The sequence below is a fragment of the Ostrinia nubilalis genome, chromosome 10 (assembly GCF_963855985.1).
Source record: "Ostrinia nubilalis chromosome 10, ilOstNubi1.1, whole genome shotgun sequence".
Taxonomy (NCBI): domain Eukaryota; kingdom Metazoa; phylum Arthropoda; class Insecta; order Lepidoptera; family Crambidae; genus Ostrinia; species Ostrinia nubilalis.
This window is the reverse complement of record NC_087097.1, coordinates 11007396-11026331: the sequence shown is the minus strand read 5'-3', so window position 1 is coordinate 11026331 and position 18936 is coordinate 11007396. Positions and strand designations below refer to the sequence as shown.

Sequence of the window (18936 nt, the reverse complement as noted above, 5' to 3'; positions counted from 1 at the left end):
TAAAATTAAAAGTAAGAAAGAGGATGTTTGACACCGGGATAGAGTTTGTTTAGGCTCCTGGGCCTTTTTAATGCATTGACATAATTTCGTATTCTCAAAACACATAATGACTTTGGTTCCCCGCTATTGTATTCTGGACTATTTGTGGGAGGACTGTTACAATTATGGAAGTCATTATTCCTGATTTTTTACTTTATTTTAGGAATAAATTAAATTGAACTTGCATTGCAAATTTCATGAGATTTATTTATATTCTTTATTGTTTATTTTTTTAACATGTTATTCCTAGGTAGAAAAACTATTTATCTGATCTGTAATATGTATTAAAAAAAAATGTTAGGATTCACTAACTGCCTATCGTCAAAACAACTGTAATTAGGAATGAAAGTTATTTTAATATAACTTTTTAAAAAAATAAAACCGACTTCAAATGCGTGAACACAAAAAAAAACTAAAAATTAAAAATATTGCATATAAAAAAGTTCAACCCCAATTTTCCACCCTTGGGGGTGAAATATTTTCTTCAAATTCGCATGAAACCACCCTTTTGATAATACCTATTCAACAAAAAAATAATCGTTCAAATTGATTTATAATCGGCGGAGATATTGCGTATAAAAAAGTTCATCCCCAATTTTCCACCCTTGGGGGTTGTTTTTTCTATTATTAAATTTAAATGGGACCACCCTTGAGGTATAACCTATACGCCGAAAAAAGATTTGTTCAAATCGGTTCATAATTGGCGGAGTTATCGCGTAACAAACATAGAAAAAAAAAAAAAAAAAAAACATACGGGTCGAATTTATAACCTCCTCCTTTTTTGAAGTCGGTTGAAAATTATGTGCAGCCTGATTACCTACTTAGATATTGTTTTGTTTGTCACGAAAAAGTTTGACCAATAACGTAATTTAACAAATGCGTTTTCTTTCTTTTCAGAGAAGTTACCTAGAGTCATTTGGTTACCTGAAGAAAGGCCAGCTAGAGATAGGCAACCTGCTCATGGGCGACAAGGTTCAGGAGTACGAAGACGATTTGAAGATTGCTATCAAAACTTTACAAGTAAGTGTTTTTATTTCTGTAAAGCTTAAAAATTTCTGCCTGAAAAGGTCTATAAATATTACTTTATAAAGACTACTTTTTTTTTATTTAGCTTGTCACATGTTTGAAAGATGGTTTTAAAGGGGATAGATAACCTTTTTATTTAATGTCACTCATATTCTCTGATCCTACTTAGTTTAAAAAATTCCAGTAGCAGCAGTTTACATTACGAACGATCAAAAAAGAGCTACCGTCTCTACTAAGTTTGATATTTTCTCCACTTTAAAATTTTACTGTAATTTTTCAGCAATTCGGAGGGATACCTGTAACAGGAGTGGTAGACGAAGCGACCAAGCACCTGATGCGGCAGAAGCGATGCGGCCGGCCTGACCGGGAGGTAGGCGAAGAAAATGCCCGAAGAAGAAAGAGGTTTGCAGTACAGGGGGAGAAGTGGAAACACACCAACTTAACTTGGAGGTAAGTGTAGCATAAGCTTTATTCTCGTACAAATTCGAAATAAAAAGGAAAGAAAAAACAAAGGAAGAGCATGTCCTCGATCATTTCGTACTAGCGCCATCTAGTTTCCTTGTGTTGTACTGCGTTGTACTGAAACAAGGACCGTACTTAGGGACGTCCGGATGGGAAGCTTTGATAACACTTTTTCAGCTGTAACGTTTAGTTAGTCTACTCGCTACTAGAGGGCACTGTTTTGATTGTAATGGAGTATTTTCTGTGCGATAGATGGCAACATAAACAAGGTTTGATAGATGGCAACATAAACGAGGTAGTTGATCGAGAATGTTAGTTATAAAATACATAATTAATAATTTTATGGATTACTTTTGTGAAAAAATAATTCGTATATACAAGTTCTTAGTAGCTTAAGTAATTCCGAGTTTTGTAATTTTATAAATTGTACTTAGGTACCTACTCCAAATTTAGTTCAGTTTTGTATTTTTTCAAGACTACATATTCATTTATTTTACCAATGGCTGTTAATACTACTATCCGAAAAGACCCTGTTCCGACTATTTACTTTAAGACCACATAAAATTGATGACAAATAATAGTTAAATCACAGCCTCGTAAATTTTACGAGGCTTTCCGCGTCTTAATTAAAAGAATCGTCTCTTAGACGCCGACGAGTGTAGTCGAGCGTCACAAAGAAATAAAATCGCGTCAATAGTTCCTTACTTATCGTTACGATGCGGCATTAACTATGCTATTCAGTTACAGCATTAAAAGATACAAAGATTACTTTCATAATACAATCGATATCCTTCCTTTAAATCAATTATTTCAAAAACAAAAAACTCCGCTTTTATTCAGTTACCTTGGGTTATCTATCTGGTACAGATAGCTTCAAAGCTTTAAGAGCGCCTAAATTTTGCTGTTTCATTTTTTTTCTTTTATCTGACAGAAGTGATTTGGTGTCTATTTATCTTATGTCCTATAACTTTTTGTTTTATATTTTTTTATGTACTGAGTTTGTAAGTTCGTAAATACATTCTTAGCTAGGTATACATGTCAACAAGTAGTAAGTACCATATAAATCCATTCAATTCAAAAGCTGCTACAAATAAAACCTACATGCGAATTGCATCGTGCTATACAAGTGCACATAAGGGTGGCTACTGACTAACTCGTTATCTAAGCTACATAAGCTGTACACAATCGAGTTTATTCAACTCCTATCCCGGGAGTGAACCGCTCGACCCGCAAGCTTCCATACTCTATTTGAAGTGGAAACCGCCACAGAGCACGCGGGTAATTTGAAAAGTTCACAATCACCTGCAGACCGCGGCTTCAGCACAATTTCCTGTTGAATTAATGGTCTGTCAATATTGTAGTCTTCATTACAGCTTGTTGTGCAAACTGACAATAAAACGAACAGCGCCATCTCGCAGCGGGTTTACGAGTGTGCGGCGCCGCTGGACTGGACTGAACTGGCCAATCGGCTGTACTGAATGTTCAGCAAAATGCCTCACTAAGCATTGTTATAAATTCAAACAATTATTCAGTTGTTTGAATTATTTCACGTTACAAAGTAGTTCACCTTTTCAAGGCGAGAGTGAAAGGCTTACAGGGCAGGGCAGATATCCTAGACTGCATCTCACTTAACACCAGATGCGATTACGGTCAAATACCTGCATTGATAAGCATAAAAAAAGTTTATCAACAAATCTGTACCTATCACAATCATATCTCTACTAAACATTGATCTAATCTGTGTCAGTCAAACAATCGATAGCATTTTTTTTTAAATAATGTTTGATGAACGGAATATCTACTTTACTTCAAAAAAAATCGTTGAAATATCAAAATTATACACATGGAAAACAAGCAATTTTAGTTTAATATTTAACAACAGGAACAAAGTACAAAGTTGTACAATAAAGACCCTTTTTCCAAAATAATCATAAGTTAACTTTTTATTTTTTATAAGTTTCCCAAAAGTATGACGCTGAAACTTTTGTGAAACGTATGAAAACTTTGTGCATGGTTTTGCTCACTCTATAAACTTACATTGTCATGTTAACTTAAAGATGTATTTGGGCCATTCTTATTCTTACGCATTTTTGTGTGAGATGTAAGAATAGCATATGTTTTTAAAGAAAATCAGTGCACTGTATATTAATTTACTTAGTAAAATACCTCTATTAACTAGGCCCAATATCATTTTTATCATAAAACTATTATAAGAATATTTAAAAAAAGTTACAAGTCCAAAATGTCACGGACCGTGTAGTGTGAGATTCCCGGATTTGGACATACAATATTTTTTTCTGAAGAGATGTTATGTTATTTTGATAAATATTACAGTAATTATGCAAGATTAATACATGTTATATAAGACTGTTAAAAATTTATAACAATAATAATTACCATTTTTGATTTTGAACACCAAACATTGTGTGAGCAGTTTTTGTGTCACAACCACGTGCGCCACTTTAAATATGCGTAACTCGGTAAAAAACTATCTTTGATATTGACATCCCTTGCTAAGTTTTTTTAGAACAGTAACATTGTCATCTTATTAGATTTGCAAATGGCTGAACGTAGTGAGTGAGCCGTAAAAAATTATTTCCTATTTATTTGAAAAAAGGGACAACCATAACACGTCCATCCCGTGTACGGTTTTTAAAGGTAGGTATCAATGTCACGCTATTGTATAAAACATAATTATGTACCTCATGCAGTATAGTTTCAGATAATTGCACAAGATCTGCTAATTCACAGATAGTTTTTTGGATATATCGGACACGTTCCAAATTGTCACGGCCATGGTATTAAAAATGTGTCACTACCGCAAACTATTTAAGTACATGGTCGTGACATTGTAACGCGTGGTTGTGACATTCTATTTTTATTATTTTAATAGTTTTTGTTGTTCTGCTAAATTATTTTGTGTATTGTGCAATTTTTAGGAGTAGCCTTTTAGTAAGTGTACTTATTTTTCGCTAGTATGATTTTCTAGATGCCACGAAGGAAAAATTATTGCACTTTCTCATTTCTGCAGTAATATCAAATTTTACTGAGACAGCTCCCGGTAAAGGCCCTGCAGAGGTGGTCGGAGTTGTTTTAAAAGGAATTGCTATTAACCATATTTTTAGTGGTACGGTGACTATGAAACATGTTTAAGTTGTCAAAACCAACTGTTATGTGAATCCTACAGAAATCTCATTTGATACTCAGTTAGGTACCTACTGTGTTTAAGATTTACTAATTTGTTAAGCATATTATCATATCGAAACCATGTAGGTAGCATATCGGAAGCATGATCAGATAGTGCCAATAATAAAAAGTCAATTTTTTTATTATCTAGTAGATATATTAACTACCTGACGGTATTTTTGATCTCAATTTTAATTAAATTTTTCGATGTTCAGAAAAAAGTACATATTACCAAATAACACCTTTGTTGATGAAACGAATTTAGTGTATTTTATTGTTAATCAACTTAAACTATTATGATATAATTTAACAACATAAATATTATTATTTACAGTAAAAATGTAAAACTGTCACATCCGTGTCATGCAGTGTCACAGCCGTGTTTACGTAGGCTATTTTGTTTCCTTTCCGAGGGCTTTAAGGTTGTCCATATACATCAAAAGTATGCTTTTGGTTTATACTTTCGATACACATCGCAAAAAGTTAAAAAAAAAAATCTTTAATTTTTAAAAAAAAATTGGCACAAATTTAAGAATGGCCCATTTAGAAAAAGATGAAGTCGATCAATGTATCTTTTGCGAGTACCGTAACAATGCAATTTCCTACCTAAATGCAAACTACACAGACAGTATCGACTGTAATATCTCTCGTTTTAAACAAACTCAGCTCTCATACATGCACTTGTTGCGCTGAATCTGACAAATAAACAAATATCGGCGTGTGCCAGACGTCCGATAAAGGTAGTTATTACGCGTATAATGGCATTGTCCGGACTCCGCGATGTGTCTGACAGTCGGGCACGTTCCGCCCCCCGCTAGGAGGCGATGTCATCGCCACTCGGCCCAACACTAGAAAACAATATGGAAATGTTGTCATTATTTCGAACATCTGGAACTAGTGAAGCGTAGTTTTATGTCAGTTGGATGATGATTTAAAATTGGTAATAAAATGTTCAGCAGATTACAGCAGGTGGTAACGAGGAACTGCAATTCATGCCTGTGGCATAAAAATAACTTTATAGAAGCTCCTACTTCACTATGTGGAAAATGTTTACCTCACTTACATCTGTCAGCATTTAAAGGCCTTCTAGTTTCGAAGAAAAATCACATCAACCACTTACAACTGCATAAAATGTTTTCATTTGATTTGCTGTCACGTCCATAAATGATTGATATAGGCATTTACCTACGTAAACAATCGGATTAGGTATGTAGCATTGCGCTGAAAATGGAGAGTCGTGATTTCAGTTCACTCTGTAGAGAGTCAAAATTGACACTAATAATCCAAAATAAAGCCTAAGTGTTATCTGATTACTGGAACAAATCGCTTCCTAGCGACAAGACCAACCGAAATGTGCCGAAGGTTATAAGGCTTATTCATTAAGGCTACTTCATGAAAAACTTTGCGATGTAAGTACAGATAAATACATACCTACTAATATTTTCGCTGTAGGAACATTTTAGACAAGATAATTATAATAAACCTACATTCTTGTACTTTATATTATGCTCTATGAATATTGAAAAAACAAAGCAGTTCCTAGCCAACAAGCGCACAACAGGCAAACTTACCAAACGGGGGCCATAATACCTAACTAAAGTTACATACAGTGTCCATCTAGTTCCCAAGACTTTAGGTAATAAAATAGATGACGAGCCACTAATAATTGCCGTCGGTCCGCCGCACCCGACACCCTGCCAGCAAACTAGGTCGACATTTCAATATTGAAAGCATTTCACAATTTCTATTGCTTTTTATTGCGACTGTACGACGTAATAAAGAGCTTATTATAGCTATATTAAGGGTAGTAAGCAGATATGACCTAATCTAAAACGTGTAGAATGCGTTGAGCTTGATAGAGCTTGTGATAATGAAAGTTTGTAGATAAAATGAAAAATCCTTTCGTGTAAAAATTCAACTCAATATCATTTTATCTACTCCTAGCTCTACGACCTACTCATCCTTATTATGAGGCAATAAGATGATTTAGTTATTAATTGAATTTTTTTTTCATAAAAAGTCTTATTAAATCACTGACTGTAATATCATTAAGTAGGTAAGTAGTATAATTATGTGCATCATAAAGTGTTACGTAACTAAAGCTTTAAAAATACAATATAATAGCTCATGTGGCACCAAGGTTTGATGCGAAGCCCTAAAAACAATCTTAAAATATTACTTAATTTATTAAATAAATTAATTATGGACTAAAATGCCTATTATTCTAGTCAAAAAAACTTTGGTGCAACATGTTTTGTTCGGCATATAAAACTATTCCTTTTATGATGAAAAAGTGAACAAAATAACATCTTCTCTACCCCTGGTGGGACTCGAACCCACAATCCCCGGCTTAGGAGGCCGATGCCTTATCCATTAGGCCACAGGGGCTTGTTGCCAGGCGTTGAAATTATGAATAGGGAGGTTTAGATCATTTTCGACATGAACGAATTTTACGACTTGACGACTGCCTGCGAAATCGATTTTTTGTTTTTAACCGACTTCAAAAAAGAGGAGATTCTCAATTCGACTGTATGTATGAAAATAGGTCACATCAGTCTTCAGAATCAAAATCAGACGAATAAAAAATAAATAGTAAGGGCCTTATTAGAAAAATGTAAAACACGCATTGAACACTTGTTTAAGTTGTCATTTAACACTCGTTTAACTTTTTGTGAAAACATTGTGTGACATTATAATTCCTACGAAATTCATCATAAAAAAATAAGTCTTGTCTTGTATAAACTTTGTAACCCAAAGCAGAGATGAGAAAGAAAATAAACAATAATTAATCACATTAAAAACAATCCATTACGTTTTACTTAGCGAGGGAATATTAACAATTCTGAAAAAATAAATAAACAAAAATCAGTAAAAAAATAAAAACAAAATAAGAGCCGCCCGAACAGGGACTTGAACCCTGGACCCTTGGATTAAAAGTCCAATGCTCTACCGACTGAGCTATCCGGGCTCATGTACTAGTTGACGAAATTACTTACTACTTTCCAATTCTAACTTTTGCTTTTCGAATTTGTTGAAAAAATAATGTTCCCGAATTTTATTATTGAACACAAGTTGACCCCCGCGACTTCGTTTGCGTCAAATTGAAGATTATTTAAAATCCTGTGAAGTCAAATGACATGTCACCGTCCCGTAGTAACTTTGGGGACTCTGCGTGTTGTTTTAACATGACCAATGACGTCACGAGATTTCCAATGTCAATATCTTAGGTATTTTTTTTTTTGAGATAGAAAAGATCGATTTGATAATGCTACTGAAATGTGAGCTATGAAAATACCTTGCATATTCTCTATTGCTTCTACCCGATGTCATCATGCCACTAAAACATGGCAAATAAATTATTTATTCATATTTGAAACCTCACAAAATAAGGAATTTCAATTTTATTACGAGCCTTTATGACGGCACACGGGGACAGGCAGTTCGCGTGACCACTAATGCGATTATCATAGTCGGCCCAAACTGTACGTCCGTGCCAATAGAAACTGGTAATTTTGCTAGTACTACAAGGCGAAGGACAAGCGACAAGACAAGTAAGGCTATATGACTTGTCGCCCGCATTTATATTATCATTTCTCTTGTACCCTAACCTACCGTACAAACATAGTTGGATAACATTCGAGTTGTTACAACCTTACCCTGTTACAACTATACCCAGTCTATATTATGTCTATAAATATGACTAGCTCTTTTCCGCGGCTTCGTACGAATGAAATTCGGCCTGACACAGAAAACCGTGCGCGTGTGCCACTTTAAAAACCGGAGAAAAAAACTATGTTTAACCAAAGTTGCACCAAAGTTTTTTCCAAGTTCTTAAACTATCTCTATGCCTTTAATCAAAATTTGTTGTAGTATTGATATGAATGATTAAATTAGAATCATGCATCCATCCTCACAATCATTCATAATTACAATACTAGCTTTTGCTGGCGCCTTTGTCCTCATGAAATTCATTAGATGTAGGTACTTCACTTGCAACCAAAGATAGTTACTCAAATTACTACTTTGTCAATTTTATTTGACTTTATTAGTTTGAAAAAATACCAGGTTTCACTGGCGCAGACAATAAGAATATTACCCTACAAGTAGGTACTTTACATAGCTGGGCACCGTTAATCAAATAGTTAACTTCGTTAATCGTTAAACCGTTAATAAAAAAATTAACTTCGTTAAACGTTAAAACGTTACATTTCGCAAGATTTAACGCAAGTTAACGTTAATCGTTAATCCGTTAACACATGATAATAAAACGAAAAAAATAATTGTATGCAAGGTTCAAATAATTTCGAAAGCTTGTATTGCGCATGGAATATATTCCTCTTTTTATGTTTGCTTTCGAAATTATTTGAACCTTGCATACAATTATTTTTTTCGTTTTAGTTCAACTGCATTTCAGAATAAAAGCTTGTTTTAAAAAAAGTTTTAAACACTTTTTAGTAGTATCTCAATCTCAGAGCCTTGGTTCAATTACAAAACAATTTAGCACCAAAGTGCTCGAAAAGACAAATCCAGCAAACCCGAACTCGATAAGTTTCCACCGTTTCATTTAGGAGTCCTTAAGGCTCCACCTCATGACTCCATCATCAGACCAGCTCAATGGTACCATAACATTGCATTGTCATCGTACTTACATAAGTGTACCAAATTTTAGCTCAAACGGTTCAGGAAAACTGGTCTTAAATTCAGTTTCAAGAGTTTTCCCACATATACAAACAAGAGTGTCGTTAGTGATCTGGTTATAAAAACTGTTGTTTTGGGTTCTGGAAGTTCTGGAAGCCCGAACGTACTTGTCAGAACGCGTTTTTCTAGCGTGTTGCAGCGTGCCTGCTGAATCTTTTTGGTAAATAGTAGGTACTGGATTAACGATTAACGGACTTAGGATAATTTAACGGAAGTTAACGAGTCCGTTAACATTTTTTAAAGTTAACTTAAAAGTTAATCCGTTAATAGAAATGTTAACTTCGTTAATTAACGATTAACGGATTAACGAGTTAATGCCCAGCTATGGTACTTTATCTATTTGTAGAAAGTGGATTTCTATGGATTAGCTTTAAAAGAAGATTAGAGATAGTGGACTTTATTTTCCAATTTTTATGAATGACAGGACATTAATGTTATAATTATATTTAAATAATAATTAGCTTTTTTAATGTAAAACAATAATTTATAAAAAGGTTTAATTTCATTTTCACAGTGGTAACATATTACATTCATGTACTCTTTAATATTTTTTGCAATTTGTAAACAAAAGAAAACCACACAAATGTTGAAATTTATTTGTAATATTCGTAACAAACATTCTTACCCTTGTATAAAGCCTGTCAAATATAAAGTTTATTTTAGGGTTAAATTGAGAAATGACCCTCCCACAACAACACATTGTGAACTGTAGCCTTAGAAATAAGCTAGCTTATTTTACAATGCTATTTTTGAACTAAACTTTTCCTTGTTTTCTTTCAACACCAAAACGCAATACTGTAAGTTTTAACATTGGTTTTTCTGTTTTGCAAAGAACTCTAATAAAGTCTTTTTGTTACCACAACTAACTTTATTACTGCTACGTTATTTTTTTCTTGTGGTAATTTCCAGAAGGGCTACGGTTGTTGCGACACAAAAAGTAAAGTCAGAAGCACATAGAGCTGAGCTAAGCTAAGCTAGCTTTTAATTATTTACACTCATACTCGTATGACTTTTAAACTTATACTTTACAGACAAGTTTTACCTAGGTAGGATACTTTGAATAGTTAATCATGACATACAAAACGCGACACCACCCACACAACCTAAAATTATTATACATGCACTTGCACTCGCTTGCTAACTCACTATTCATGGTATTTGCTATTAATTTTACACTAAATTGATTTTTTTGTTATTGGATCAGAATTAGGACTTTGTTGCGGCCTTACCTAAATCTCACAAAAAATGATGATGAACCTGGAGTAGGTATTCATTAAATAAAGAAAAAATGAATGAAAATGCAAATCTTTCGTAAGTATTTTTATACAGCGATGCTATTTTTATACACATTGAATAGAGCGCACTGTAGTTGTGTGTGCTGTGGTTGTATTGTGAAACAGTGACGTCATAGTAACACGATAAGATGAGAACAATCAGCCTTTCCTAGGAGCGGGAGGGTTAAATAACAGGTTTGATTAACTTCATATTGTAGGACAGTGGCTCCCAACTCTGGAACAGAGACCACTTTGATTTCTTTATTGGTTGCAGGGACCATTGATAAAATCCGCATTAAAATCTGTAATAAGTGAAGTATTATTTAAAAAGAAGTCATCTTTATTTAAAAAGCAACTAAGTACATATTAATGTAATTTTTGAGCTTTCATTCTTCGGTACGCTAATCCTACTAAGACTAGTAACTTATTATTTCTTACTTAAACCCTCTCATGACAGGCTGAAGTCTTCTTCTTCTTCGTCACTACACTCTTAGCAGAGTGGTCGTGGTCATCACAACTGGTTTGGTGGCAAGCTTCACAATCCATCGCCATTGCTTCCGTATTGCAGCCTCACTTGTACACTAGTGGAGTGAACCATTGAGTGCGGTTTTGACGTGTTCTCAGAATTTAAAATCGTTCGCAGACCATATTTTAACTCCCTACCACTGGTAACTGGTTGGGAATCCCTGTGTAGGACATCGCATTTTCTCGCCTAGATGGGTAACACAATAGTGACGGTGGGTATGACATGGCTAGCGCCCGTTTCATCAGGTTGTGGAAATGCAGACACATTTGTTTCGTGTGTCGGACAAAAACTGCAGCGGGCGGGAAATGCTTTCCGTTCTTTTAAATACTTAGGTAACCCTAGTTGTTATAGTTATGATTATAATTCTATATAACTAAATAGCGGTTAGTATTCAAAATCAACAAAGTACCTAGGTACTTAGTTTTAATAATATTCATAGGTAAATTCCGCACACGATATGGCCACAAAATAGTAATTAAAATCAAAGAAATGGCAAATGCAAAGACTCTACATTACAAGTAGTAGGCATGGGATATTATTACACAAGAAGTTTCTTTTTTTCATTGAACCAGTATGTTTTTTTAATATGCGTTGTAAACTTTATTCAATAACTACAAATAATATACAAATACATTTACAATCATAAATAAACGTATAGGTTCTCTCTCAAGTTTTACCGACTAGCTGTTAAACCATGAATTTTTGATGCAAACTAACTAAACCAACACCCACGTCACAGTATTAACCGCTTCATCCAGCTTATCTTATTAGAAGCCTTCTGCAAATCGGATATATTTTTTGTGGGAAACATTTAAGACAATTAAGGCACAAGCATAAAGTTAGTTTAGTCATACCTATGTTTTTACAAAACCTTATACAAAGCTTAGAATCTTTTGTCGCATTGAGTGAAAAAAATGCGTGTATTTTTAGTTTATATCAGCTCAATAAGTTTTATTCTGGGTTGCACCATCTTACTTTAACTTAAAGAAACGTCAAAAGTCAATCAACCTCCATATAACCGGTTATAGTTACGGTTAAAGTTAAGGTGGTGCAACTTAGACTAATGTAAGGCTAAGTTTTTTTTCAAGTCACATATTGCGTCACTTGGAGGTTAATGGTACCTAATCTTGTTTAAATCGAGTATTGTACCCATTACGAGTAGAATTCTTTCTACGAGCATCTGCATTAAATTCAAATCAATACTTCCATTCCAAATATACGAGTAACATCTGAACTAACCTGTACGAACACATTTAGTTGAACTACCCCCGTTCGCGGTTTGGTAGAATATTTTTAGAGAAATCAGGCCACTGGTCGCCGGCAGTTCGATTCGAAGTGACATTTTCCTAGGCTTCATAAATAAACCTCATCATTTATGAAGGACTGGTGCCGGAGAGTCATATCAGGAAATAGAGTTTTATCAGTGTGTCGTGAGATTATCTGTATGTAGATAACGAAAGCTAGATATAATTGAAGTAGAGTATTGAAGTACTAGGCAGGTAAGCACCACTCCATACTGCGTAATGTAAGATTCTTGATTGTTGTCGAATTTGTTTAGTTAATAAAAAATAGTATTTTTTAGTTGCCACTTTAGGTGGGTTAAATAAATTGATCATGATTGCCATATTTTTTCTCAAATTAAACTAGTTTGTCCCATGATGATGAATATTGCTGTACAACATATTATTCTCAAAGTATGACGTGTGTGATGTAACTACGAAGAATGTAGAGCCACGAGCAGTGTTAGTAAAGTAAGCTCATATACGACGGTCCTAATATTGTTATAAGTTCTCTTTGATTAGATGCTCAGTCTTGTACACAGTATAATTTTCCAAGAACATATTTAGTTTGAGAACATAACAAACTCTGGAGTTTTCTAAGACTTAACTAATCTATTATAATATTTAAACCGACTTTACAATACACGTTAATTAGACGTTAACTGTAGAAAAAACTTTTTTATGATATAGGTAAATTGTTTTGTTTTAATCTTTCATGGTCACTAACTTGTTTTATTTCGATTGTGCGAAATACACTTAATAGATTTGAAAGCTTTATGCTAATTGAACTAAAAGCTCACAAGTGCTTCGGCTGAAAAAGGGAAAATAGTTGATTCCTAGTAAACAGCCTGAGGCAATGTAGTTACTATATTATTATGCTGAAAATAAGTAGATAGCTTTCAGATTTATTGAATACTAGCTTTCCGCCCGCGGCTTCGCCCGCGTGGAATTTTGTCTGTCACAGAAAAACAATATCGCGCGCGTATTTGGTCACCGTTTAGACCTACCCTGGACTACGACAAACATTTTAAAACCAAAATCAGCTCAATCGGCCCAGCCGTTCTCGAGTTTTAATCAGACTAACGAACATCAATTCATTTTTATTTATATAGATAGATTAAGTACTTGATACTTGATTATAGCTGAATAAAGCTAATTCAATATATTTTTAGAAAAAAAAATGTTCTAAATTGCATGTTTGGTGTTAAGGGTAAGTTTTAAGGGCACTCAATAAGTGTATGTATCTATATTGTCAAAACTTATCTCAAACTTTATTAAGAACACTAATTCGACTTATAAGAATCTGTATATAATATATAAATAATACTTTGGCGCCGTTGAAATAAAACGAAGGCGTAGGTATACGGCGCTGGTAGAGCTAGAGATAAAGCGTGGAGTTAGCGCCGGCGGTGGTCACTCCGTCTTCATATAAATCAGGTTCAATCTTCAATCTCGTCGCCGGTCGTTGTCGATCCGGGTCCTTCGGCTGGTCGTAAATCCCGACCAGAAAACAATCCGGGCGTCCGCCAAGTATCCGTGCGTCTGAAATTCCAATTAAGGGGAAGCTCTAGAGTTCGCAGGTCGGTTGCACGCCGCGATCACTCACTTGCACTTTTAATTAATTTATTTATCGAGTTCGCGAATCGACGGCGCAACTCGCGCCGGCGCCCCGCCCCTCTCCCGACTATATAAACCATCGAGGGCCGGCAACCACCGACAGTTTTCTCAGGGACGCCGGGGGCGCCGGCCGCCCTGCCCCGAGAATGCGTCGGAAGGACGTGGGTCACTTGAATTTTTAAAGTTGAAAATGTAAAAGGGCGCGAGGGGTTATGAGTAGGGCCGCGGCCGCGGGAGGTGTCGCCGAGGTGACCTTGAGGTGAGTGAATGCAGGGCTGAGTCGATAGGCGCCGCCCGCCCACGCGCCTGCAATACAGCTGTTTTACTTGATAACGTGCCGTTTCATTGCCTATTGTATTTTTCTCTATGATTTCCGCGCATTTTTATCGCCCTCCGCGACTGACTCACTCGCTCCTACACATATGACGTCACTCGGCACTAATTTCACTTGAAAAGTAAAGCATTCGTGTTGAAAGTTTCGTTTAGTATTATTTCTTGCGTTTTTCTTTTACTTTCTTAAATTTTTAAGTTGCTGCGGTTGCCGCTAAACTTTTTGACAACTTCTAATAAAGAAACTTATCAACTTTTCCTAAAATAAGGATTTATAAGTTGGTTTCGCTAACATTTAAATGAGTGACACGCGTCTAAAGGTCAATAAGGGTCATCCTAAGCTGTTGAGTCGGTTTTTTCTTTAGAAAATATTTTCCTTGCATTTTCCTACTTACTTTATTTTCCATGTATTTTCCATACTTTGTAATGCAGCAGATTCGAATGCACATTCCGGAAGCCGTTCAGCTGCAAACAAAAATTTTCACGCTTGCCGGGTTCTGTACGTTATTATACCTATGCTTATTATGGAAAATTTTCCGGTGAGCGTGACGGGTTAGTGCGGGTACACGTAATACGATGATAACATCCATAACCCATTCGAGCCTATGAGGCTTGCACCAATTGAGTTTCGCATGTAAATCGGAAAATCGTTACCCCACATAAACGTCCAGGGGAAATTGAGACAGGGTTTTAATATTTAAGGGGTACAGGTTGGGTTATTATGTATCTACAATTTATCTAGTTCACTTGAATATTGCATAAGAAAGTATGAAATATACTCAACTAAATTCTAGATAATTATAACATATATTTACAAATTAATAAAGAATATCAATCTAATCAAGAAGTTTTACACAACTTACATGATAAAAATGACAAAGATTGTTCGTCTTGAATAAAGTAAGTAAGTAATTATTTTGGAAGTTAGAGCTCTTAGAAACAAATCATAGTCAATTCACTTGTTAATTCTTTTAAAATTAATGACTAAGAATTAGGAATAAAAAAGCACACAAATCGATTTGTGCAATTTCGTTTGCGAATAACAATTTTAATGTTGAAAAATCACATTCAGAAGTCGGTGCAATTAAGTGACCGAGAATGCATCTTGTAGGTACTTTAATGCACTCGTTAAATACTTCTCATTTTACTCTCCCATGACTTAAAACTGAAATGAAATAAACAATTTTTAAATAAATTATAAATCCATCGGGAATCTAAGCGCTTGCGACGGCCATTGTAACCGCAGACGCGTTTTGAGTACGCTATGGTTCCGACGTTGTCAACCTATCGGCTGTGGTCGCGGAATAACATGACCGCAGGGAAAGCTATTTTAATCTAATAATATGGATTAATACCTACATATATTTGAAACGAGAAAGTTTTTTTAAACTGAATTGATGTTACAAAACATTCTTACACAAAAATTTTCTGCCAGTATTTGATAAAACTGTTTAAAATTACATACCTACATCGACTAGTTACGAATAGTTTGGATTCCTCTAGGTCGCAAACAAAAAATGTAATAACTAAAAAATAAAACACTAGTGTGTGTAATTCTGTATCTACATTTACTTAAAATCTAGAAAAAAGGGATTCTTATTTATGAGCAGTCCAAAATTTTAGTGTAATTTTAAGTAACTGTAAAAATACAAAGATCGGTTTAAAATCATAATTATTTTAAATCGTTTGGTACCACCTCACTAATTTAAAATCTCAGACACTGACTGAACGCAGTCACGTTTAAATACTAATACGTCTGTGGTGATTGGAAGCTATTCCCACGCGTACGAAGCCGCGGGCGCGGCTTGTTCTGTAATACATGCGGTGATTTTATAACAGCGTTAACGCTGTTCCGTTGGCGACGGAGTGACCAGAGCGACGACCTTTGTGGTTAACTACCTATGAGATTATTAGACTTTTCAGAATTATACAGTAGGTAGGTAATTAAAAACTAAATAATAAATAATAAAGAAAAAGTTGTCCCATGAAAAACAGTTTCATGTAAAATGTTGTCAAGACGAGACCATATGGTTCGCACTGTGAAATAGTTAACAGATATCATATAGAGTCAAGCTTAAGTTATCAGATATCATATAGAGCCAAGCTTAAGTTATCAGATATTATATACAGGGTGTTAGGTAAATGGGTATATGAGCCGACACTAGCCCATGTTAACATGGTCATATAAATGGTATGGTGAAGTCAGGAAATTGTTATCTTCATTTTAATTATTTGAATTTTCATACAAATCGGATTTTATAAAATTTATTTTGTATGAAAATTTAAAAAATTAAAATGATGATATCAAATTTCTGACTTCACCATACCATTTATATGCCCATGTTAACATGGGCTAGTGTCGGCTCATATACCCATTTACCTAACACCCTGTATAGCTAAGCTTGAGTTATCAGATATCATAAAGAGCCAAGCTTAAGTTATCAGATATTATATATAGCCAAGCTTGAGTTATCAGATATAATATAGAGCCAAGCTTAAGTTATCAAATATCATATAGATTGAGCCAAGCTTCTTTACTCGCCTTAACTTTAGAAACTCTACCTAGTCCTACACCTTAGTCAAAATATGTGGCATAGCAAAATACGTTGCTATCAAAAAATATCTGACTACTAATGGCTGTGTAATACTTAAGCTTTTGAATAAACGACAAATAATTGCAGAGCGTGTGAAAAGGCACTTCATTTGGCTGATGTGAAAGTAATTGTGTAGTTACTTAATTACAATTGACTACGGAATGGACCCAATACGTTCAAAAGCTCGCATAAGACTCGAATTAGTGTTATAAATTACAGAAAATATATAGTTACTTGTTACATTAGACTCATTACAATGTAAGTAATAAGTTAGCCGGTAGCTAAGCGCGTTGGTCGGTGGCCAACTATAGACGGTTTTAATTGCTGTCTCAGAAAGGCTCTTAATTTGCCTAATTTAGCCGAACCCGCTCGAACTAAATCGCACGGTTTAATGGGATATCCGAATGATGCGCATTGTTTTAAAACGTCTTGCGCCAGTTAGGGGCGATTAGGTACTTTGTTTTCGCGAATATGTCCGTTAAGAAGGTAATTTTTGGACGAGTATTCATTTCCGACCCTTTTTCGGATGCGGAGTCGGGTATCGGGGTTTTGTCCCCGCTTTAGGGTCGGGCACAACAGATTTTCGGGCATGGTTTTGGCAGCGATTGTATAAATAGAAAGAAGGTTTATTAATATTTCAAACCGTAAGAAGATACGACTGCTAAAATCCTCAAAAGAAACACCTACAGTCTATTCCTTAAATAGCACTCTTTTATGTGATAATAATAGCTGTCTGCATGACCTTTGAAAACTTTCCTACGCCAACTCCGCGCAATATTCGTTCAGTCTCTTCAGCGTTGTTTTTCTATGCTTTCAAGAAACAAAAGGCACTTGATAACATTTGAGCTACAAGCTAATGCTCCAGTATTTATGGGCGTCTCGTTGAAAAGCACAAAATGTCGATATGGTTTCAACAAAAAAGGAAAAGATAGAAAACAAAAATGTGGCCCGTACCAACCGTTCTTCGAAATTGCTTTCGTGTGCGCGGCTATAAAGGCCGCCGAGTGTGTGCTCGCCGGTGCACAGTCGGCTCGGAAAACATCCATCCATTTTCCACCCTTGTGCCAAAGCCATAAGCTTCAAAATAAGCACTTATATTTATGCATCACTGTACGTAAGTATTTGTACTACGAAACTTTGCTACTTACCTACCTGTAACTAACATTGACATTTACATATTTTATCAAAACTTTACGAGGACAGTTTGCGACTGAAATAAAGTCTGAAATACGAGTATTTTTGCTTTTTATAACGATGTCACGTAAGTGACGCTGTCTTAGGTATAATAAAGACATATAGAGTTCAAGTAGTGGCTAAGTTGTTACATATTTTTAGTAAAGGATGTAATTCTTTGGAAATCTCAAAAACCTGCATAGTTTGTAAAGCAAATAAAAACAAGGAATGAAGAAATGAGATGAGCCGAGTTATAAAATTTATCGCTTATAATTTATTTATATATATATTTATAATTTATAAATATTTATCGCTGATAATTTTAAAATATGCACATCTTTAACTTGTCAATTTAATATTTGCTACAAACGCTTTAAATCGACTTTTCATTTCAAAACTCAAAGGTTACATACATAAGTATTATTTTACCTAATAGGTGTAAATAATGACACAGAATAATTAATCATCAATACAAATATCTGCTAACTGTAATAATTTCCATAACTAAAGGAAATATGATACAGTTATACCTAGTAAAGTTATAACTCGACAAACTAAATGAAGAGACAAAGGGATAAAGTCTTAACATATTTAGCCTACATGAATTCGGTTAAAAAGCAAAGATAGAGTCTTTTAAAAAACTTAAGAATTTAAAGCTTATGCTTGCATTTGCAAGAAAATCTAAAAGGAAACATTCCCTAACCAGTGTTTATATGTATAAACAGCGAGTA

General features: G+C 34.7%; 1 protein-coding gene and 2 non-coding genes across 3 annotated transcripts in view; 1 reads left to right on the top strand and 2 right to left on the bottom strand.

Moving 5' to 3' along the window:
• Positions 1-18936, top strand: part of LOC135075218 (matrix metalloproteinase-2-like) — a 197090-nt gene that overhangs the window by 56629 nt on the left and 121525 nt on the right. The window contains exons 3-4 of the mRNA XM_063969588.1: positions 937-1059; positions 1346-1515. Coding sequence (XP_063825658.1) covers positions 937-1059; positions 1346-1515 — 293 coding nt within the window. The remainder of the gene's footprint in view (positions 1-936; positions 1060-1345; positions 1516-18936) is intronic.
• Positions 7029-7101, bottom strand: Trnar-ccu (transfer RNA arginine (anticodon CCU)). Its single transcript has one exon. It is a non-coding gene; the product is annotated as a tRNA-Arg (tRNA).
• On the bottom strand, positions 7609-7681 carry Trnak-uuu (transfer RNA lysine (anticodon UUU)). Its single transcript has one exon. It is a non-coding gene; the product is annotated as a tRNA-Lys (tRNA).